We start from the raw sequence: 22363 nt of genomic DNA, 5'->3' as shown, positions 1-22363 counted from the left end.
CTCTCTGTGCTCTATTATAAAGGCATTATTCCTGTTCATGAGGGCACCACCCTCATGACCTAATCGCCTTCCAAACAACCCATCTCCTAACACCATCACATGGGAGTTAGGATTTCAATAGATGAATTTTGGGGGGAACACATTCAGTCTACAGCCAATGGCAATAGTCTTCAAACTGATTTACAATTCCAGTGCAACCCTATCAAAATTCCAACTGCCTTTTTGCAGAAATGGACAAATGAATCATAGACTGATAGAGAAATGCAAGAGACCCCTAACAGTCAACGTAATCTTGTAAAACAAAAGCAAAGAGGATTTGTGCCTCTTGACTTCAAACTTACTATAAAGCAACATTAATCAAGAAAATGTGGTACTGGCCTAAGGACAGACATACAGATCAGTGGAAAAAGACTTGAGGGTCCAGAAATAAACCAAAACATCTATAGTCAAATAATTTTCAACAAGAGTGCCAAGATCATTCAGTAGAGAAAAAATAGTCTTTTCAAAGAACGGTCCTGAGACAACTGGGTATCTACATGCAAAAGAATGACTTTGGACCCCAACTTAACACCATATACAAAAACTAACTCAAAAAGTATTGTGACTTAAATGTAAGACATAAATCATGAAATTCTTAGAGGGAAACATAAGTGCACTGTGTGATTTTGAATTAAGCAATTCATTTTCAGATGCAACATCAAAAACACAAATAACAAAAGAAAAAATTGATAAACAAGACTTCATCAAAATTAAAAACTTGTGTGTGTCAAAGATTACTATTAAAAAATGAAATGAGGCCGGGCGCGGTGGCTCAAGCCTGTAATCCCAGCACTTTGGGAGGCCGAGGCGGGCGGATCACGAGGTCAGGAGATCGAGACCATCCTGGCTAACACGGTGAAACCCCGTCTCTACTAAAAATACAAAAAACTAGCTGGGCGAGGTGGTGGGCGCCTGTAGTCCCAGCTACACGGGAGGCTGAGGCAGGAGAATGGCATAAACCTGGGAGGCGGAGCTTGCAGTGAGCTGAGATCCGGCCGCTGCACTCCAGCCCGGGCGACGGAGCAAGACTCTGTCTCAAAAAAAAGAAATGACAAACCACAAAATAGGAGAAAATAACTGCAAATCATATATGTGGTAAGGATAAAGTATTCAGAATACATAAAGAACTCCTACAACTCATAAGAATACAAATAACCCAATTTAAAATTATGAAAAGGGTTTAAATAGGCATTTCTCAAAAGATATACAAATGGCCAATAAGCAAATGAAAAGATGCTCAAAATCTTTTTAGCAGAAAATCAAAATATTTTAGCATCTTTTAGTTAGTCATTAGGGAAGTGCATAAGAAAACCACAATAAGAAACCGCTTCACACATACTAGCATGGCTATAATTTAAAAAACAATAATAAATAGAGAATAATACATGGGGAAGATATATAGAGACTGTAACTGTCATACATTGCCAATGGAAACGTAAAATTATGCAGCAACTGTTAAAACAGGTTTGGTTGTTCCTCAGAAAGTTAAACAGAGTTAACATATGTTCTAGCAATTCCATCAACTGATGAATGGATAAACAAATGTGGTATATCCATAAAATGTATATTATTCTGCCATAAAAATAAACAAAAGTACTGACATATGCTATACAGATGAGCCGTGAAAACATTATAAGTGAAAGAAGTCAGAAACAAAAGGCCACATATTATACAATTCCATTCATATCAAATATCCAGAATGGCCAAATCCATAGAAACAGAAAACAGGTTCATAATTGCCAGGGAATGACAGGAGGCGGAAATTGGGAGTGACTGCTAACAGGATATTTCTTTTGGGGGTAATGGAAATTCCATTTTCTGGAATTAAATAGTGGTAATGGTTATATAATATTGTGAATATATGAAAAAACACTGAATTGTATACTTTAAGTAGTGATTTATGTGTTAACTTTTTGCAATAAAAATTGCAAAAAAAAATTTTTAAATTGAATACTTCTCCCCAAAATGCATGTATACACCGATTCTTATTTCCATATCCCCATGATAATGTCCCAAATGTGTCAGGATGTTAGCATTTTTGGAAATCTTTATTCTGATCCTCTTTCTACTACTGTGTACCTCTTTTAACATGTATAGGACCAAGACTCTCCTCTCTTATATTCAGCATCTTAAATTGTGGAGTTTTGAAGGGACACTGCCCAAGCATCCTTGTCACATAACCTTGTAAACATTGGTTCTTCAAAATTCCACAATTTAAGATGCTTAATGCTGATCTAGGTGTAGATGGATAAATAGCTGTTAGATAAACATGTAAAAAATATAATAAGAAACATTTTCCTAATATCAAACTAACTGCTCTTTCACAGGCTACTTTAGAAGTAATACTAATTCATTTTGTCAAAATTATGTGTAAATAATTTGCTCAATAAAGAGTATTTGCTTTAAACTGCATTTATTTACTTATTTTTATATTTCAAACCTTTTCTATATTTCTGTATTCTAAACCAACACTAACATTCTATCAGCAAGAACTTACCCTAAGCATAGGGCCATTTTGAAACACATGTGGCTCATCACATACCACACAGTATTCATTTAATACAGGGATCCGCTGTTCAGCAAACTCAATTGTCTGAATAAAACAGTAAGGAAAATAATTAAGACAAGCTCATAAATGATTTTAAAACCCAGTAAGAATTAAAATATTTCTACAGTGGATAGAGTTTTGGCTCATACCTGCACGAGGAAGCCGCGGTCTCGTACTGGAATGCATTTTGCACCATTTGGCTATAAAAAGCAAAGTAAAAATAAAATAATAATTTCTTTAATTTAAAAATGTATAAATTACAGCCTTTTACTCTTTGCAATAGTGAATACAAAAGTGATCTAAGAGCACATGAAAAATGAATTGAGTCACTGATGATGACATCAAAATTAAAAACCTTTTTGTTCACTCTATAATAAATACCCTTTTCTACCATTACTAATGCAATTTTTGCCTACAGTAAATGAATAGCATTCTTAGTTGCTGATCTTTTAGCAAAAATGACTGGCATCTTTACATGATCACAAAACCTCATTTCTTCTGTTACTAATCAGCAAATGCTCATACTCTTCATTAGGGAACATCAGTCGTATTTTACAATTAGATACAATTATTCTTCCAAAGAAATATTAGACAGCTACTGAAAGTGTCATAACAGAAAACTATGTATTATGCTTAGCCATATCGGAGGTCATTAAAGCATTTTCTTTTACAGAATGTCTGAAATGATCTTTCTTGGATGAAGCTAACATGGGAAACATTCCACTGTGTAATTGTTCTACATTATTTGCTCTATGTCCTTAAAACTTACCTTTGAGTAGGAATGGGCTTCTAGGATGCTCATGTGAAACTGACAACATATTCAACTTTTCATAAAATAAATATACAGTATAGTTTACAATTTAATTTTAGAAATAAACCTATATAAGAATAACATTACTTTCCTAAAACAGACTTTATTTTTTTCAATTTCATCTCTTGCTGAGTGTGTACACACATTAATGGTTAGAGTTAAACACACACCCCCAACATACACACATATATATTTAGCAAAAGGAAACAAAACTTTTCATCAACTGTTCTGAATATGTTAATAATATACATAAGACAGGTCTATGAATTTATCATTAGCATGAAATTGGCTATCATGCCAATCATGCTAGTGATAAATTTTGTGTAAGCGTTATTCTTGATAAATACCATCAAAAGGACTTTAATTATTAAAGTCATCTCCTGGTCCCATGTCCCCCAAAAACAGCTCCAGCATAAAGTGACTTCAGTATAAAAGGGACAGTAAAAACAACTTTAAGTGAAGCTCTGGGATAAAGCGATAAATGCTGCCTCTCTCCACAGGTAACAACATGCATGGGCAAAGTTCTCTTATATGTGATTGAAAGGGAATTACTCTTAATTTAACCACAAGAAAAATGTGGTCCTCCACCACTCATGTGAGAAGACCAAAGATTAGATACACATACTTAATGAAACATTAAAATTATATGTTTGTTTAATAAGGGCTTTGTGAATCCAATGCATTTCCTTCTGTTTTCAGTAGCATTTGTTACTATGACAAGAATTTGAACTGGACTTCAAATGGGTAGCTACATTTATTTGTTTTCAGAACCAAAGGTGACATTTCAGTGCCAGTTGCAAATGTATGGTATGCAAAACAATATCCAAAAAGATATTTAAAAATGGTAAATTAAAACAAAGTTTTGCTTCTTTTCTCCACCAGATCTTATAAGAAAAAAAAAAAAATCTACTGCACCTTAGCTAACATTTAAGAACTCAAGATGAAAATATTTACGCACAGCAGGCTGAGAAGATGAAGATGAAGATGGTGTTAGGATACCAATAAGCCCTGAGGTAAGAGAGAGCCTCCTGCCCTCTGCGTTAGGTTCCTTGAAAAGCTCAGTTTTGGATGACTTGGGGGCACTGGAGTAGGACTTGCTGAGCAATTTGTGATTTTTCAGTCCATACAATTCTTCCATTCTGAGATTACTAGAGTAAGACCTGCTTAACAGTTTGTGGGGCTTCAAGTTTGTGTTGTGCTCACATCGTGGATCTCCAGAACAAGATCGAGTCAATAGTTTATGTGACTTTAGAGTGAGGCATTCCTCTGACTTAACAGCTGCAGGGCAGGGACGGTTCAAAAGTTTGTGTGATTTAATTGTTGTCATAGCCTGCTCAGCCCTGGGATCGCTGGACAGGGAGCGGCCAAAGGTCCTGTGTGACTTTGTGGAGCACACATCATCAGTCTTGACTGTGCTGGAACAAGTCCTCCGCAGCAGCTTATGCGTTTTGGAGATTCCGTCCTGCTCAGATTTCAGTTTTGATTTGCTTTTACCACAACCAGGTGGAGGATAACTTGGCGACCTTCAAAATTGAACAACAATTAACACAGGGCAAATCACAGGTATGACAGACCATGAAGAAAGCTTGTCATTCTCAAACTCAACTTGACTGTGCTACAAACATTCTACCACCTCATTTTAATATAGCCTACCCAGCCAAAACCGAAATCAAAGGTATGTGCAGAATGATCACAGGACTTGAATCCCATTTTTCCTGAAAAGCAAAAAAAAGGTTCTAAGAATTTTTTTCCCTCCTATCTATCCCAAAGCCCTATAACGAAACTAATTTTGGTAGGAAAAACTCTAGGTGATTAAAAAGCAAAGAATGTAATTTTAGCAAATGTAACCAATGTTAACTAAATATTTAAAAAAACTCTAAACAGAGAAATGAATATGTTTTTGATGGAAAGCATCTAACTCAGTCTTTTCTTAGAGGTTATAAAGAAAATAAACAGATGCCAATACTATAGAAAGAATGCTGTAAGTATGAACTGCACCACACACTCAGCATTTAGTAAGACAATGAATGTTGTTGCCTGTTACCAACCTGCGCAAAGTAGAAAATAAATGCAGGGGAGACTTCACTTTCTTCTCTGACAACTTTTTATTGTGCAGGCAATTGGATTTTTCTTTGCTCTGTTTCCACTGCTGTGTAACAAATGTCTGCATGATTCTGTCAATCCAAAGGTAATTCTGTTATCACCACTCCAGGGCAATTTCAATTAATGTTACTGTATTTATTACGTAGAAAATGCATTTATCAAATAAAAGCAAGCACATGGAAATCAGTGAGATGCTAATTTAGAATCATACAAGATTTTTCATCCATAGGAAAGCATCATATAGCAAATTCCCAGAACTTAACTGTGACTAGTTACATCACAGTAAACGATAATGATTACTATTTATTTAAATAATTAAATTATAATATTACCAGGATATAATTCAAATGACAGAACAATGAAGATATAAAGAGAATTATAAAGATGGCCTTCAGGATCAACAACTTGAGCTGAAGTGGCAAAAAAATCTAAATATTTGGTGCTAGAAATTCAATTTTTAAGAACATTTTTGTTACTAATTATAATGCTATGTATTAAGATAGAAGCAAAGTCATTTTCTTTTTACTTGACTTGCTTCAATATCTTCTTCATGAAAAGGAAAGTAAAGCTATAAAATCATACATAAAAAGAAAACATGCAGAACTGGCTCTATGTAGAAATACGTGGTCAGCAAATTATATCTTCAACACAGCCCATTTACTTTTGAATATACTATACTAAATTTTAAAAACTGGGTATCCTTAAATTTGTTTAGTTAATATCAGAAGGCAGGATGTTGGTAATTCCTAATCTCGATATTTTCTATGTCAAAATCACTCCATCAGTGCTTTATAGTAAAGAATTCCAGAATGTCAACTGTGGACTTGGACACACTGTTCTTATCTGGGAAAGGTCCCAGGCTTGGATGGCTTCTGTATATCTCCATTTTCCACACGACAGTGGCCCTGAACACTAATACTTAAGTAGACATGAAATTTTACAATTAAACATCAAGCATGCAATAAATTAAACTTTTTTTCTTCAAAAATAACTTCAGGATTGCCTGTTTTTTATGCTCTTTTCAGTTATTTCTAACACATTGCTTTGGGATCGGGAAAATGATACCAATATTTGTTTACCACTTACAATATGTCATGGAGTAAAACAGAAACGTTACAGGCACATTTTTCCCTCTAATTTTCACAGTACCCCCAGCAAGTAGCTGTTATTCCACACATTTCACAAATAAGAGAATGAAATCTGCCCAAGTTAGCACAGATGCAAGTGACAGAGCAGTAGTACGTATATTATCAAATGAGTTTTGATACGTATAACACATGTTATTCAAATGGGACAGACGTGACTCTTAGCACAACGCCAGTTATTAAGTTCTCAGGATCCTTCAGGTCTTAACAAACTAACTCAGATGGCCAGAAAGTATATCACTTAGGTTTTTTTCTGCTAGTTTGATAAGTTCAGAAGAATAAACAGTTACATATTGAATTATTCTGGGGCCCTTTTAGCAGTGGAAGTGGTGAGAAAAAGGGAATGAAACTGCAATAAGTGAGGCCATGATTCCAAATTCACAGTAAATTCGCTCAGTCAGCACAAGAAACATTTTATTCATGTTTGAATTTTTTTTTACTCAAAATTTCAGCAGGATTTAAATGTAATAATAAGATCATCATTTCTCCCTGTACCTGATTTGAAATTTCCGCTGACACAACCCTTTGTATTAAGCAGAATTAGATTTTCTTCCCATAGAAAATCGCTACTCCTATGCACCATTGTCTAAGAAAGATGGCAAGTGCTTGCCTAATCTTGATAAGCTAAGTGGAACAAAAAACCAAACAGGTCAAAATGGCTAAAAATTTTCCCACTTTTATATTACATTAGGATTCAAAGTGTGATTTAACATCTAAAATCAGTAATTCTTAAACTTGAATACCTAGGTATCCAGTTGTTCTTGGATGCAAAAGAAATTAAGTGTTTTCTAAAAGACGTTCAATGTTGTGTTTAATTTCAGGGGTAATCTGGAGTATACATATGAGCACATTTGGTATAACAACCACCTCCTTATAACAGAGAACCATGAAGGGACTTCAATATTTACATTTAAGTTTGTGTTTACTATTGTGCTCGCAGCACCAAAAGGAACTACTACCATTGCCAGTGATTGGCTGATGGTAGGGGAAAAAAGTGAAAAATTTCAAGGTAAAGTATACATTTGCATCAAGTCAAGAGCAGATGATGCCATGGCCAACTATGAAAAAAGGTTCCAGGGCAGTGGAAAAAGCACGTACATAGGGATGACATCATACTGTTTTACATGTTAATTTCAAAAAAAAAAACTGCACTAGAGCAGCCAGTATTATATTCGAATTGTGATGGTGAAATAGCTTTAGCAAAATAATATCATAAACAAAATTAATGGTATTACTTTGAATTTCAAGTATTTTATTTTGATTTGCACTTAAGTTGTAAATTGAATTTCGTTTTACAAATGTAGGGAACTCTACATATGAAAAATTTATACCTAATTTTATGTTGCACATATATTTAAGGGAAAACTGAAGATCTGTAATATTTTCCCCCCTTAAACACAACTAAGGTTTGATCAGTGCAGACTCAACATAAAGTCATACAAAAACCGAAGATTATTTCCATTGTCTGTGATATGCTGAGCCTTTGAATGATAGGATACCCTATATAAGACCAATCACTATATATGTGATATCTGTGTCAGGTCAGCCATGAGAAAATACATGAATATTTTTTCTTTTAGGCTATTTTGACTTCACATTCTCTCAATATTCATTCAATGCCAAACATATATTCCACGTCTTATCTCAAGCAAAGGAATATCCAGGATTATATGAGAGGCAGATTAGTTTATGGGTCATAAGCACTGGTTTGGAGTCAAATTCTGGCTCTATCACTTTCTTGCTGTGTGACCGTGAGCAAGCTGCTCAACCTCTCCAGGCTTCAGTTTCATCATCTAGGAAATATGAGAGTAACAAGACCTGTTTCATAGAGTTGTTGTAAAGATGAAACGTTTTATTATATGTTAAACACTTAGAATAGTGCATGACACATAAAAAGTACTGCATGAGCATTTGCTGTTGCTATTGTTGATAAGATTATTCTGCTGTCTGAAACCACCAGAAAAAAATTTTCCTGTGAAAAAGTTATTCAGTCAATAAGAGTGTCTTTTATTTACTGAAAACCAACTGATAACAAGGGGCCTAGATTCTAAATCTGCCTTCCTAACTTGCTGCATGTTTCTAAGAAAATAACCTCTTTATATTGAGTTTCTTTTTATAAAGTATTGTGAGGATGAAATTAGATTGTTAAAATTATGGGATTTTAGGCTGGCAGTGACCTTAAGGATGATAGCCAAATCTAATTATTTGTAATTAGGGAAACAAACATATCAGACCAAAATTTCTCAAGGATCATAAAAAAAAAAATCTAATCTATATTAACAAACTTTCCACATAGCTAATATTTATCTCTAAAAGCAAGTAACTCTTTAAAAACATTAATCACTTGGATAGGGATATTAATTAAATAGGTTATATATGTTACTAGGTACTTAAACAGTGAAAAAGGCACACAGCCTTCTTTAACTTCTCAGAGTTGGGATTATATATACAATTTCTTTTGCTGAGCCTATATAATGTACCCAGAAGCCATTAAGGGTAGAAGGCTATTTATTCCTAGACTTGTGTGCTTTTCTAATTCTTATCTTACTTGATCAGCTCCATGGCACTTAAAAAAAAGTTCGTAAGTGGCTTGCAGAAGTACACAAAGTAGAACAGTATAAAAACAAGGGAGGAAATTGAGTGAGTAAAAAAATCATAGAATAAAAAAATGTGTCAAGGTGAAATGGTACTCAACTTGGATAACGCCATCCATGCTCATCATGGAGGCAGGCTCTATGCTCATCTCTCCAAGACATGCAGGATATGGGCACAATGCAGGAAACAAAATCCAATTAAAAAAACACAACCAAGTGCTCTGGGAAAGCATACCTAATCCTAGAATGGAAAACTGAGAAAATTTATCCTGTGAGTCCTTATAAGAAAACACTACGTTACATAATATGCTAAACACATATTGTAAATTGAATTTAATTTTAAAGATGCAGAATTCTAAACATTAAGGGTTTATTATCTAATTTTATATTTGTATATCTTTGAACTCAATATTGGGAATTTATAAGAATGTTTTTTCCTTTCAAATGTGGTAGGCACACAATTCACATTTGAGTAGTGCTCCCTCAATTTAAGTCATAAAAACTTCAGAAAATTCTAGAGCTCTGTAATACATACAAAATCCTAGATATCATATATGTGGCTTCTTACATCAGGCAAAATGATCTCAGTAAGTCCCCTATTTCATATATCAAATATAGTTTCAATATGTTTTTCTTAGAATATTGCTCAGTAGAAGCCCACATATGATTTCAAATTTAAATCCATTAAAATAAAAGTAATCATATAGACCGCATCATTATGAAAGGCCTAAACCAGGCTTTAAGTATACAGTTATCTAATGGTCTTTCTTGACAAATTTACATTTAAGCTAAATTTGCAGATTTGGAAGAATAAATAATCCTCTGGGAATTCTCCATAAACACAAATTCTTAAAGCTGATATTAAGTGTAGAATTTATTATTTATATTCTGACCATGGCAAACTGAGGTACGTGCCTAAATTTTAAAATTCAGTTCAAATTGAGTGGCTTTATGTCTTCTTATGAAATCAAGGCCCATCTAGACTCTATGTCTAAAGAGAAAGCTGTATTCCCTCTGTGTGGAAGGTTGGCGAAGGAGACCATGTGGATGGCATCATTATTTTCTTCAGGGAAAACCACAACAAGCCCTCTAGATGCATACAAAAACACAGGCCAATGGGTCCCAAAGGTCTGTGCCTCAGATCACATCAGTGATCACCTGATTTTAGAAAAATCTGAGAGTCAATTCTTGAGTCTGTAATTTATCAGTGTTCTCTATTTACTTCTAAGATGCAATTTTCTTTTTTTTTTTCTGGTGCCATTGTATCTTGGCTCTATCAGCGTTTTCTTTTTCTATTTTTTAAAAATACATTTTTATATAAAATAGACTTAAAGATCAGAAAACAAAATCAAGGTCCAAACAGGAAATAAAGTGTTTATTTAAAAAATGAATGTTTCAAAGTGGTAGGAATGGGAAGCAGGCATAGTGCAGGAGTCCAGGGCCAGTGGCTGCCCAACTCTGGGCCCCAAGGAATGAGCAGTGAGAGCCCTCAATAGAGCCCAGTAAGAAAGAAAATCATGTACACGCTGCAGCCTGGAGCAGAGCAGCAGGCTTCAGTGGAAGGACTGGTCAGCTCAGGATGACCTCCTAGGGAGGAAACCAGGGCAGTAAGTACTTCCATCTTACTCTCCTTCCTCCCTCCACTGGTCATGTTAGGGACTCGGAGCCTATGTCTACACAGGTCAGCCTCCCCAGGTAGAGTGCAGGGTGCTGGAGGAAAGAGAGTGGATCTGGGATGGCAATAGAAGGACCCTGGCCCAGGTGGAAAAGTGAGGCCTGCTAATAAATTATCAATGCAGCTCTTAGCATCAGGATGATTTCCTCTCTTGAGGGACTTGCTTCAAAAAGTTCTTACTGAATAGAAGGTTTTTGTTTATTTGTTTGTTTTAATGAACAAAACGAGAACTCAGTTCTCTTTAGTAGAAATTTATTTTTTTGCACTTTAGCAAACTTACTTTTTCAGCTGATGTCCCAATCCAAATCGCTCTTTTGTGGAAATCTGAAAGACATCAACAGTGGGCACTGGAAAGGAAAAAGAATCACAGTCACATATTGACTTGAAACTGAAACTCAACCATCAGCCAGGAAAAGGCTGAAACTGCATTATATATGTGCATATACATATACACACTTAAAAACAGTGCACATACAGTCCTAAACAATGCTATTTATGCTATATCCACACAGGAGATCATTAATGGTCATTATATATTAATATATAATATCTGTAAATGTAAGAAAGAATGATCTCCAAAGTAAGCAACAGCTGAACTGGCTACATGTAGGACAGTTAGTGCATTACTTTTTAAGTGGAAGAAAGACAACATGTTTGCATCTACACACATCATTTTTAGAATAAAACAATGGGAGATAAGAAGGCACAGGAGATTTCCTTTTCATGTGATTCATACTTTTACCAGGTATATATATATATTTAAATTCATTAAAATATATATATTTATATATGTTTAATAATATATGTTTAAATACGTTCAAATGTTTATACATGTTTAAATATATATATTTTTAATCAGTAACTAAATATATAAAAATACATCTATACATATATTTCTTTAAATCAGTAACTATGTTAATTAATAACTTCTCTCAAAAAAGTCACACATTTTTCATTATTCACTGGTTTAAAGAGTATTTCTTGCACTCATCACTCCAGTCATTTCAGACGGAAGAGTAAAAACACACACGAATATCCCTGCGTCCATGAAGTCGGAAATCCACTGGGAGGAGGAAGATGAAAAACAGATAGAAAAAAAGATACAATGCTGGATGGCAATAAAGGCTCTGGAGAAAATAAAGATGGGGAAAAACATATGGGCTGCAGGCTATGTGGGCTCAGGTTTAAACGTCAGATAAGAACAAGCAGGAAGAAAATGTCCCAGCCAGAGCCAAGAACGAGGGCAAAGATCCTGAAGAGAAAATATGCTGAAATATTCCAGGAACAGCTGGAGAACAGTGTGGGGAGAGGACTGAACAAGGTCTCATGTCAGGAGATGAGAGCAGGGAAGGAGCATGGTGGAGCTGTGCAGGATCAATTGGTCAAAGAGCAAAGGGAAAAATAGGAAAATCAGTCAGGAACTTATTGCAACAAGTGAGGCAAGATATATAGAACTTGGGTCTGTGGAGGTGATGAACATTTCGGATTCATACTTCTAGGAGAGTGGACAGATTTTGCTGGTGGACTGGATTTGAGGTGTGAAAAAAAGAGGAGTTAAGGATGAATCCAAAGATTATGGCCTGAGCAACCAGAGGGATGAAATTTACCAATTCCTACAATGTGAAAGACTGTAGAAGAAACAGGTTTGGAAAGGCAGATAAGACTAGTTATTTGACCAAATACTTTAAACTTGTGATGCTTATTTGATACTAAAATGGAAACGTTAAGGCAATTGGAGAAGCCCAGCATTTAGGCATTAAGGTGAGAGGAATGTACTAAAGATATAAATTTGGAACAGTCAGAGTGTGTGTGTGTGTGTGTGTGTGTATGTGTGTGTGTATATATATATTTATTTAAAGGCATGAGGCTGGATGAGAAACCACTCAGTGAGTGTAGGTGGAGGAAAGAGAAAGTCTGAGGATTAGGCCCCGAGCCCAGCTCAGCAAAGAAGGCTGGGGAGGAATGGCCAAGAGGATGGAAGATTCCAGAGTGCTGCTACCTGGACACAAATTCAAGTAAGTTTTTCAGGCCAGGCATGGTGGCTCATGCCTATAACCCCAATACTTTGGGAGTCTCAGGCAGGTGGATTGTTTGAGCCCAGGAGTTCAAGACCAGTCTTGGAAACATAGGGAGACTCCATCTCTATTAAAAAAAAAAAAAAAATTAGGCATGGTGGCATATGCCTGTAGTCCTAGCTACTTAGGAGGCTGAGGTGGGAGGATCACCTGAGCCTGGGAGGTTGAGGCTGCAGTAGCTGTGATAATGCCACTGTACTACAGCCTGGGTAACAGAGCAAGACTCTATGCGGAAAAAAAAAAAAAGAAAAAAAGGAAAAAAAAAAGATTTTCAAGGAGGAGGTAAACAACTGTTATGAAATACTGCTAAATCAATTAAGATGGTAACTCAAAATAGGTTATGAGTCATTTGGTAAGAATGAAGTTAGTGATGACATTGACAAAAGCAGTGTTTGAGAAATGATGGGACCAAAATCTGACTTGAGTGGATTCAAAGAGAGAAAAGAAAAAGGAAAATGAAGTAAGGTAATAGAGACAACTGTAATCAAGGAAATTACCAGTCAAAAGAAGCAGAGTATTAGGGTCCCAACTGAAGAGGCATTTGAGATCAAGAGGGTGTTTTTTTTTTTTTTTTTTTTTAATTAAGACAAGAGAAATATATGCTGATGTGAGTCTTCTAAGAGAAAAAGAGAAATAAATAGTACAGGAAGGAGGAGGAGAACTGAATTCTGGGATGGCGTCCCAATTAGGTGAAAGGGAACAGAAACTAGTGTGTAAATGAAAAGATGACATATGGGAGCTTAGATAGTGCCATTCATAGCAGCAGGTGGGGCAGCAGATAATTAGAGCAAAGACGGTGTTGCTCATAGGACCTTCTCAGATCACACATGCTCTGTATTGTAAGCCAAATGGTATCCCCTGTTGGCCACTACTTTGGGACACAAATGCTCCATGAATCAAGGAAATTGGGTGTTTGTATCACCAAAAAATAGTTCATTTCCTAAGAACTCCTTAATCTTTGTACAGAGAGTAAGGTATAGAGTAAACGTCACTCCAATCCCACTTAACCCAAACCCAAGGCTTTCAAAATTCAAAAGTGAATAGAAACATTCTAACATCTTGAAAACCTCAGTGGAATTAAATGAGAAAGCACTGTATTTTCTCTGAGAAGATTGAAGAAGCTACAATCTCTTCAGAGGCAGACAGAAAAAGTGGGAAGATGAGGGCAGAGAAACAAAAGAGATCTACCTACAAAAATGTAGAAAAACCCAAAATGCACTAGAACTAATGCCTTTACTGAGGAAAACTAGGTATGATATATATGTAGAAAGAAAGAAGGGTTCTATAATACTAGATATAAATGTTTATCCAGAACATACAAATTATTCTTATAAATTGATAATACAAAGACCAAAACTTAATGCATGACTAGAAAATAAGTATTAACATTTATCAAAATAATTTTTCTAGAAAAATATAAATTTCAAACATTGACTCAATAGCATAAAATCTAAATGAACTATAATTTTGGAATATACTAAAAGAGTTCATAAAATTCTAAAATTTCCAAAATTCATAATTTGGAATTCATAAAATATTCCAAAATTCAAGTTCTAAAACACATATTAATAATAAAATAAATGTAATTAATTATATTCAGTGTATTAATGAAATATGTTAATAAACAGAGAAACAGGGGTTGGAGTTTATGGGACCTCTGTACGAGCTGCAATTTTTCTGTAAATTTAAAAACATTTTAAGTTCATTTTTAATAACGTTTTAAAAAATTAATACTTTCTTGATAATCAATAATGAGTTAGAAAATAAAATGAACTATAAAAGTCTAATTATCCAAATAAGTACTCAGGAATAAACATAGCTAAAATTAGTGATCTAAGCAAAACAAGCAAACAAACAAACAACAATAAAAATCCCCAGAACTGTACCGATACATAAAACTAGAAACTACAAGTAAATGCTCTTTTATAAGAAAAGAACTTGACAGAAAGTACTAGTGACATATTTTCATGGTTTTAAAAAAGGTCAAAGTTATTCAATGTTTTCTTATCTCTCATATAACTGCAGTTGGAAAGTGAGGGCTGCCCAAGATATGTGGAAATTATTCTAATGCACTGATCATTCAAGCACAGAGGTACCAATAATGAGATGATATGCACAGAAATCATTTTAAAGTATTGTTAGTTGTTTATCATTTTCAACTAAAAACAGCTTTGTCCTTGTGATGAAAAACTGCATCTCTATATCAGCAATTCCAGAAAATATACATTATCATAAGAGTGATAAATTTTATCATATTTTTATTTAAAGTATATTTCCCCATATATAATATAAATAATCCTTATCTTTAGTTTCAAAGTGGATAAGGAGGTAGATGTCTTCAATTCACATCATTCCCGTTCTCTCACAGACATATTGTCAGATTAGCTGTAGCCAAATCTTGATGTTTAAATAACTGTTATTTATACATTTCCAAAATGTAGGAATAAATCCTTTTCAAAAAGAACTGTTAAGTAGGTCAGTCTAGATCTTGAATTAGCCATACATTTCTTGCAAGTTCATTTTACTATAAATGCTGATACCTTCCAAAGACACATTGGAAACACTCTTTTTAAATCACTGAATTTTTAAATTGCTGAATTTTGTTATTTCAAAAAGTTTTCATAAAAAATATCAAATACCAACTTTTCATAAATATCACTGTAAAAGACTTTTGCATGAATTGAACCTACTAGTTAACAACAGCTAACATACTAAAGGGATCTGTAAGATAAACAATAATAAAATTCAAAGACAGGAAACACATTAGAAAAATAAAGGTTTGACAAAGCTACATAGAGAAGGAAAATTCTAAATGGTTAACAGATATTTGGAGAAATTCTGATGAGTAAGTAGAGCCACGCAATTGAAATGATGATGAGTATGTGCTCTCAGCTCAGATTAGACCAACCAATAAAAATTCCACTGTTCATAAGTTAACTGTCATAAAGTCCATAAAATAAGTTATTTAAGGACATTCTTTGCAGCACTGATTATGGCATCAGGGATCTGACCATAATGTAGGTGGCCATCACTAAGAAAGCAAATATGTAAATTGTAGTGGATCTATACTATAGTATATATTAGTGTACATAGAGCAACAGGGCCAGCAATTCTGTTGCTATCTTAGCAACAGAAGTGGTTAAGAGAATAAAATCTATAGCACAACAGCATTTATGTAAATTTAAAAATGTCTAACAGCATTATGCATTTGACAAGGATATACACATAAGCCATTGTGTTTTGTTTGCTCTCAAGTCCATTCCTCATTCTTCCACCTTTAGGCTGCATTTCCACAGTCCCTTGCCAACTACCTTCTGGTTAGGTTTGACTAATGGAAGCTCTGTTTGGACTTGAGGAAGAGACAGAGAAAGAGAATCAAGGTATTATTTTCCTTTTTTTTTTTCTCTCCTCCCTTCTACCCTATCTCCCTTCTCCCTCTCCCCTTCCCTCTTCTCTCTTTTCCCTCCTATTCCCTCATCTCTCTTTCCTTCTCCTCTCCTGTCTTGTGTGGGCATTTTTTAGCAGTTGTCATATCTTCTCCATGGTTGCAGCTCTTTACCAGATATGTCCTATTTCTGTGGCCGTAAGTCCTACAGAGCAACTCCTGATATGGTTCTAGAACGTGTAAGATTTCCCTGATATTTGGATTCTGCTGCATACCATCCCTTTTCCAGTGTCACTCCAGCCCCAAGGGACTGTAGTGATCTCTTGCTGTCATCTTGCTTTGTGGTCTCCTCCTACCACTCTCTGATGAGCTTCACCATCCTGCTTTTCTTCCCAACTTTTTAGCCACCGGTTTAACTAACTTTTTCTGTTTAATTTTTTTACCTGAGATACTAGAGTGGTTTGTTTCCTGATTGGATTCTAACTGATGTAGTATCAGATATTGGGAGTGGTCTCAGACAACACACCGTAAAATGGGATACTGAAACTGGGAAGTTGATCTGCTTAACCTTAATAAGGTGATAACTTATTTACAGATGGAAACTGAAATAATGGTATTCTGTGACAGGCAGAGGCATTATGGGCATAGCACAAACACTCTTCATAAATATTTTCTCACTTTTTTATTTCCTAGCAATAATCCTAATCATAATTTAGGATAAAACCTAATTATTCTCCTGGAATAATAAGTTAAAAGTTCCTTTTTAGTAACACTGTCTCCAGTTCTATCCATATATTATATATTACTGCACAGTTTCAATCATATTTTCCTCAAATTTTCAATAAGAAAAAAGTATCTTGGGGAGTTGACTAGTAAGATGGTAATGTGAGTGAATACTTTTGCACAAACACAGTCATAACAAATGCCTAATAGAAATAGGAGAAAACCAGTAAAAAAAAGACCAGAAACTTGGAGTAATGCCATCCCCACGTGAGAAATGCCCAGCAAATTTTGCACAGAGCAGATGGAACCAATCCTAAGGGGCCCTAAAGGATGGATGCAAAACTCTCCATTCTATGAAAGAGACAGATGCTATAATAAAAGTCAACCACCGCTGACACCTCTCAGAACAGGGAGCAAATGAACCCTAAGGCAGAGAAGACACTCTAGATTGGTCTGGCAGGGCTTCCTCCCTCTGCAGATGCTACCTTTTTCATGACCCTGGACCCATCATCCTTAGGTCAAGTTCTCTCAGAAGCAGACCTTGAGTGCAGACAAGGGGCAAATAATGTACTTGGAATTGTTCTCAGGAGGAAACAATAAGAACAAGTGAGAAGGGGCTAGATAGGAAAAGAAAAAGCCAAGCAAGGGTACAAATCCAGGGAAAGTTCTAGTTTCCATCCCATCTTTGTACAGACTTGAAACAGAGTAGCTAGGCCACTGTTCCCTCACACTAGTGACACCTCGCAAGAGTGAAGGGAAGATAAAAAAAACTGCCAAGTACTTACCTGCACTCCCCAGGAAAGAGAAAGCTTGTATGTCCAAGGACAAGCTACTGAGGGTCTCAAGTGGAGTTGTTAGCAGCCAAGGGTGCAGAAATGGGGATGGGAGCAAGAGCTGGGAAAGGGGACCCAAGGGAACAGGGTGGGCTACCAGCAGAGCTCACACCCCTCCCCTCCAGCGGGCAGATCTCAGAGCTGCCGACTTCAAAGTAGGGTCAGTGTGGAATTCTCTTTCTTTCCTCTTATTAATGGAAGAAATTGTTCACACATCACACTAATTTCCAAAAGAAGAACATTTCAACTCTTGCTTGTATATAATATTGAGGTAAACAAAACTCCATCTATAGGAATAAAATGATAAACCTTTGACAATTACTGATTGATATTCACAACAAAACTCAAAATGACACTAAACAAATAAAACGAAAGCGACTGGTGATAAAGGAGGAATAATATGGAATCAGTAAAGAATATGGCCAAATTAAAAATACAATGGGAACATTAAATTTAAGATGAAATCACGAAAACAATTCACTCAATGGAGCAGAAGACAGATTGGAAAAAACATATAAAGTTTTCAGATATGAAGGATGAAAGAATTAGAGAAATGAAAAACATGGAGGACAAAAGAGTTAGATCCAATCAGGATATTGGGATTACCAGGTAAAGAAGGAATAATAAATAATTACATAAAATGTACTTGAGGTGAATTAAGACTCAGCCAGGTACACCATGCAAAAATAAATACAGAAAAACTAGTATCAAGGAGAAGAAGAAAAGCAGTAAAAAAGTACACAACAAAACACAAACAAATCAAAACGGACTTCTTGCAAATAAAAAAAGTTAAAATACTTCAGGCACAAAATGAGAAGTTTCTAAAGCATTTTTGCTTTTTGTAGGAGGAGAACTATCATGACCTCACTAATTTTACTTGGACAAGTTTGTCTCATTCACAAAACAAAAAGTCATTCTCAGGTATGAAAAAAGAAAACATAATCCTCAGGTTTCCAAATTGTTAAATATATAAATCAACCAATATAGATGAAAGAAAGAGCAGATGAGTTGTGACACTAAAGGAATTGTACTGAACATTAAAATAATCTAACCATGAGTTAAAATGAGTGTTAAAATATTTACAAAACCATGCAAATGTAAAAAATCTTTAAAGAGATATTGTGAAGGAAAATATCTCCCTTACATTCAAGATTATATCAAAAAATAAGTATCAGAGGTAAGATTACATAAAAGCATGCTTCAGTATCATCTCACACAGATGGGGTTTGGGTGAGTAGAGATTAACCAGCCCAATTTCATTCCTAAACCTAAATAAAGTTCAGACATAAGGATTTCCTTTTCTTTTAACCACCATTAAAATAAAATCAAATGAGTACATTTCAAATCACTAAAATGAGAAAAAAGTTAGCCATATGGCAGAATATGTGGGGAAGGAACAAGAACACATACAACTATGGGCTGAAATATTCTTCATATATTACAAATCATTCCCTTATGGCGGATTTAATGACTTGAGGACAGTCTCATGACTTAACATCAAGGTGCACAGCTATTTATAAAATTCTTTACCAACTTTATAAAAATAAATCATATACACATAGAAAACAGAAACAATACCAAGCCATTTAGCTTTCTCATTACAAGAATTATGAGAAATTACTTTTCTTTACATATTTATATATCTGAAATTATCAGAATAAAAATATTTTAAACACTTATTTTTTCTTGTCCAGCATTAAATCAGTTAGAATATGTAATTTATATTATTCATTGATTAATTTGAATAGAATGTATTATGCAAAGACAGACATTTAAAAATGAAAGATTTTCCTGGATTTTATAAATCTGAAAGAACAAGTATGTTTCCTATATGACAACAAACAGTAGATGTATATTCCCTGATATGCCTAAAGGAAAAACATGCAGACATCATAGTAACTTGTGTGGCAGATTAAAGATGCCCATGATTTCACAAGGTACTGTCTATGTTCCTGTCTGTTGATTCTGGGTGGGCTCTTCAACTGCTGTGATCAACAGAATACAATCAAAGACTCACTCTGTCTTTTCCCGGTTGCTTCTACATCCTGTCTCTTGCAACACTTGCATTTGCATCCCAGTCACCATGGTACAAGAAGCCCAAACCACATGAAGAAGCTATGTGTTGGACAGGCACTCTAGCCAAAAGCCTCAACTGAGTCCTGAGATGACACCTGCATCAACTGCTAGCCATTTGAACGTCCAGCATCGTGTGTATCCAACCCAGTGAGGCCTTAATTCGGCCCCAGCCCCACCCACATATGACTGCAAATCATGGGAGACTGCAAGCAAGAAGTGCCCAAAGAATAGTGAGAGGTAAGTTTTTTTAAGCCACTAAGTTTTAGGATTTCTTTTTTAATGTAGCAGTAGATAACTGGAACAATATAAGTAGACACAATTGTGTATGTGTGCATGCATGCCTGTGTGTGTGTGTGTATGTGTGGTAGTAGGTAGGAAAAAACATTTTACCAAGTAAATTTTGGCAAGACTTATGATAGGGTCCTTTGTTGTAAACAGCTATGAGTTGAAATATAATAGCAACATTGTCCCTTAAAGATTCAGCAAACAAATATACTATTATAATCTCCATTTTCAAAGACAGAAATACATTGCATTAAAATTGAATCTCAGAATCAAAGAGAAGTAATTATATCTAAGGAAAATCCAAAATATATATATTTACTGAATTTCTACTCCTTTGCGTTTTTTAAATGTTTGTATCTCAGAAACTTGTCAGTTTCTGAAAATCTATAAAAAGAAATAAAGAAATAAAATCTATAAAAAGAAATGTTATGTTTCTGTTTCCAGAAGTTATATTGGCAATAAACCATCTTTCTTAGAATGCAAGCTTCTTTAAATACCATTATCAAGATATTTAGCACTTTTGCTCAGAACTGACAAATGAACACGCATTTTGCTTAAGGCATAGTGCACAGCTAATTAATATTAAAAAATAATAAAGAAAGAAATAAAACTAACCTGGGCCATTTAAATACTGCGTAAGTGAACAGTGTAGTCGAACAATTATAGGTTCTGTTCGAATTACTTCCCAAGCCACAGCAATCTCCTCCTGCACAAATATATTTAAAAGATGAATTAATCATATTTTAGAGTTCAAAATGAAAAAAAAAAAAACACAAACTTTTAAAATTTATGTTCGCAAAATGCCTATAACATGAAGGCCTATAAGTTATCTCAAAACCCACTGTTGTGTGAAAATATTGGCCTTCTATGTATGAGAACTAAAACTGAACACTTAAAATATAACAAAGTATTACAAAAGCCCATACATTTCAGATAACATTAGAAAAAACAATGCAAATATATATGTTTATAAAATCTCTGCTTCTTTGACAATCACAGCAGTTCTTCACAAAGCACCTTAACAGTCAGTATGTAACTACTAGTATTATAAGACAACTAAAAATTAAATTTCCCCCCAAAATAAAATAAATGTATTTTAAATGCACCATTCATATTACATAAAATTGATACTTACATCAAGAAAGCTAACATCGATATGCAGATCAATATCTACATCATCAATGGCTCCATATTCCCTGAAAGCAAAAATTAACATTATTTTTTTCATTTTAATGATGCTTAAAAGATGGTGTGTGGTAGGTTATTTTATTTAAAATTTTAAATCACTAATTCTCATCCTTGATTTTGACAAGTAGCTCACATTTAACTGTGGCTATGAAATAACTAATAATCTAGTTGACTGTTATTTTTCTGTTTATACCACATAGATATCTTTCTATTGTCTTGTACACGCACATGCATACATAAAATCAAGAGTTGCTTGGTTCATAGTTTTAAATATTCCGTTTTCTGTGGCAAATTAGTCAATCTTCCCATATTACTGCTTTGTTTTCACTACACTCTCTGAGGATAAGGAGCTGCTTCTGAAGACAAGAAAGGAGTTTATGACATGAGGAAGGAGTGTGGGGAAGACACACAATAATGCGCCCATAAGTCTTCCTTCTAGTTAGGCATCAGTGGTTCAGAAGCCAATCTAAGTGTTCTGCCACTTAAATGTCAGTGTTTTGATGGGCAGCTCTAAAAGTCTGATATTTAAAAAAAAAAAAAAGTAACTGTAGTGTATTCTACAGGAAGGAATTATGAAGACCAACTTTTTTACAGCGCAAGTACTGCCACGAACCAGCATACTTCTTAAGCAAATGAAAGAATATAAAAACAAGTTTTAATATTCTCCATATATACACGTCTGTATTTTTTATATTCTTATAAAACTTTGAAGTTACAAATGCTATACATAGTGAGAGATGAAAACCATAGAAATAACTGAAATGATAAAAGTTAATGACCAATATTTACTCAGCACTGATGTGCCAGAAATTGTTCTAAAGATCTTACATACATGAGATAATTTAATACAGTACTCACAAAACAACTAAGGTACTACTGCCAT

The 22363-nt window shown here is 34.7% G+C and overlaps 1 protein-coding gene across 3 annotated transcripts in view; it reads right to left on the bottom strand.

The window, feature by feature from the left end:
- The window catches only part of PARP8 (poly (ADP-ribose) polymerase family, member 8), a 185590-nt gene that overhangs the window by 49393 nt on the left and 113834 nt on the right, over positions 1-22363 (bottom strand). For all 3 annotated transcript variants that reach the window (XM_011939338.1, XM_011939339.1, XM_011939337.1), the window contains 7 exons: positions 21428-21488; positions 20908-20998; positions 11196-11262; positions 5447-5572; positions 4357-4921; positions 2737-2787; positions 2537-2632 (listed from right to left, as the gene is read on the bottom strand). In XM_011939338.1, coding sequence (XP_011794728.1) covers positions 2537-2632; positions 2737-2787; positions 4357-4921; positions 5447-5572; positions 11196-11262; positions 20908-20998; positions 21428-21488 — 1057 coding nt within the window. The remainder of the gene's footprint in view (positions 1-2536; positions 2633-2736; positions 2788-4356; positions 4922-5446; positions 5573-11195; positions 11263-20907; positions 20999-21427; positions 21489-22363) is intronic.

The sequence above is a fragment of the Colobus angolensis genome, unplaced genomic scaffold (assembly GCF_000951035.1).
Source record: "Colobus angolensis palliatus isolate OR3802 unplaced genomic scaffold, Cang.pa_1.0 Scaffold180, whole genome shotgun sequence".
Taxonomy (NCBI): domain Eukaryota; kingdom Metazoa; phylum Chordata; class Mammalia; order Primates; family Cercopithecidae; genus Colobus; species Colobus angolensis.
This window is presented reverse-complemented; position numbering and strand designations above follow the sequence as displayed.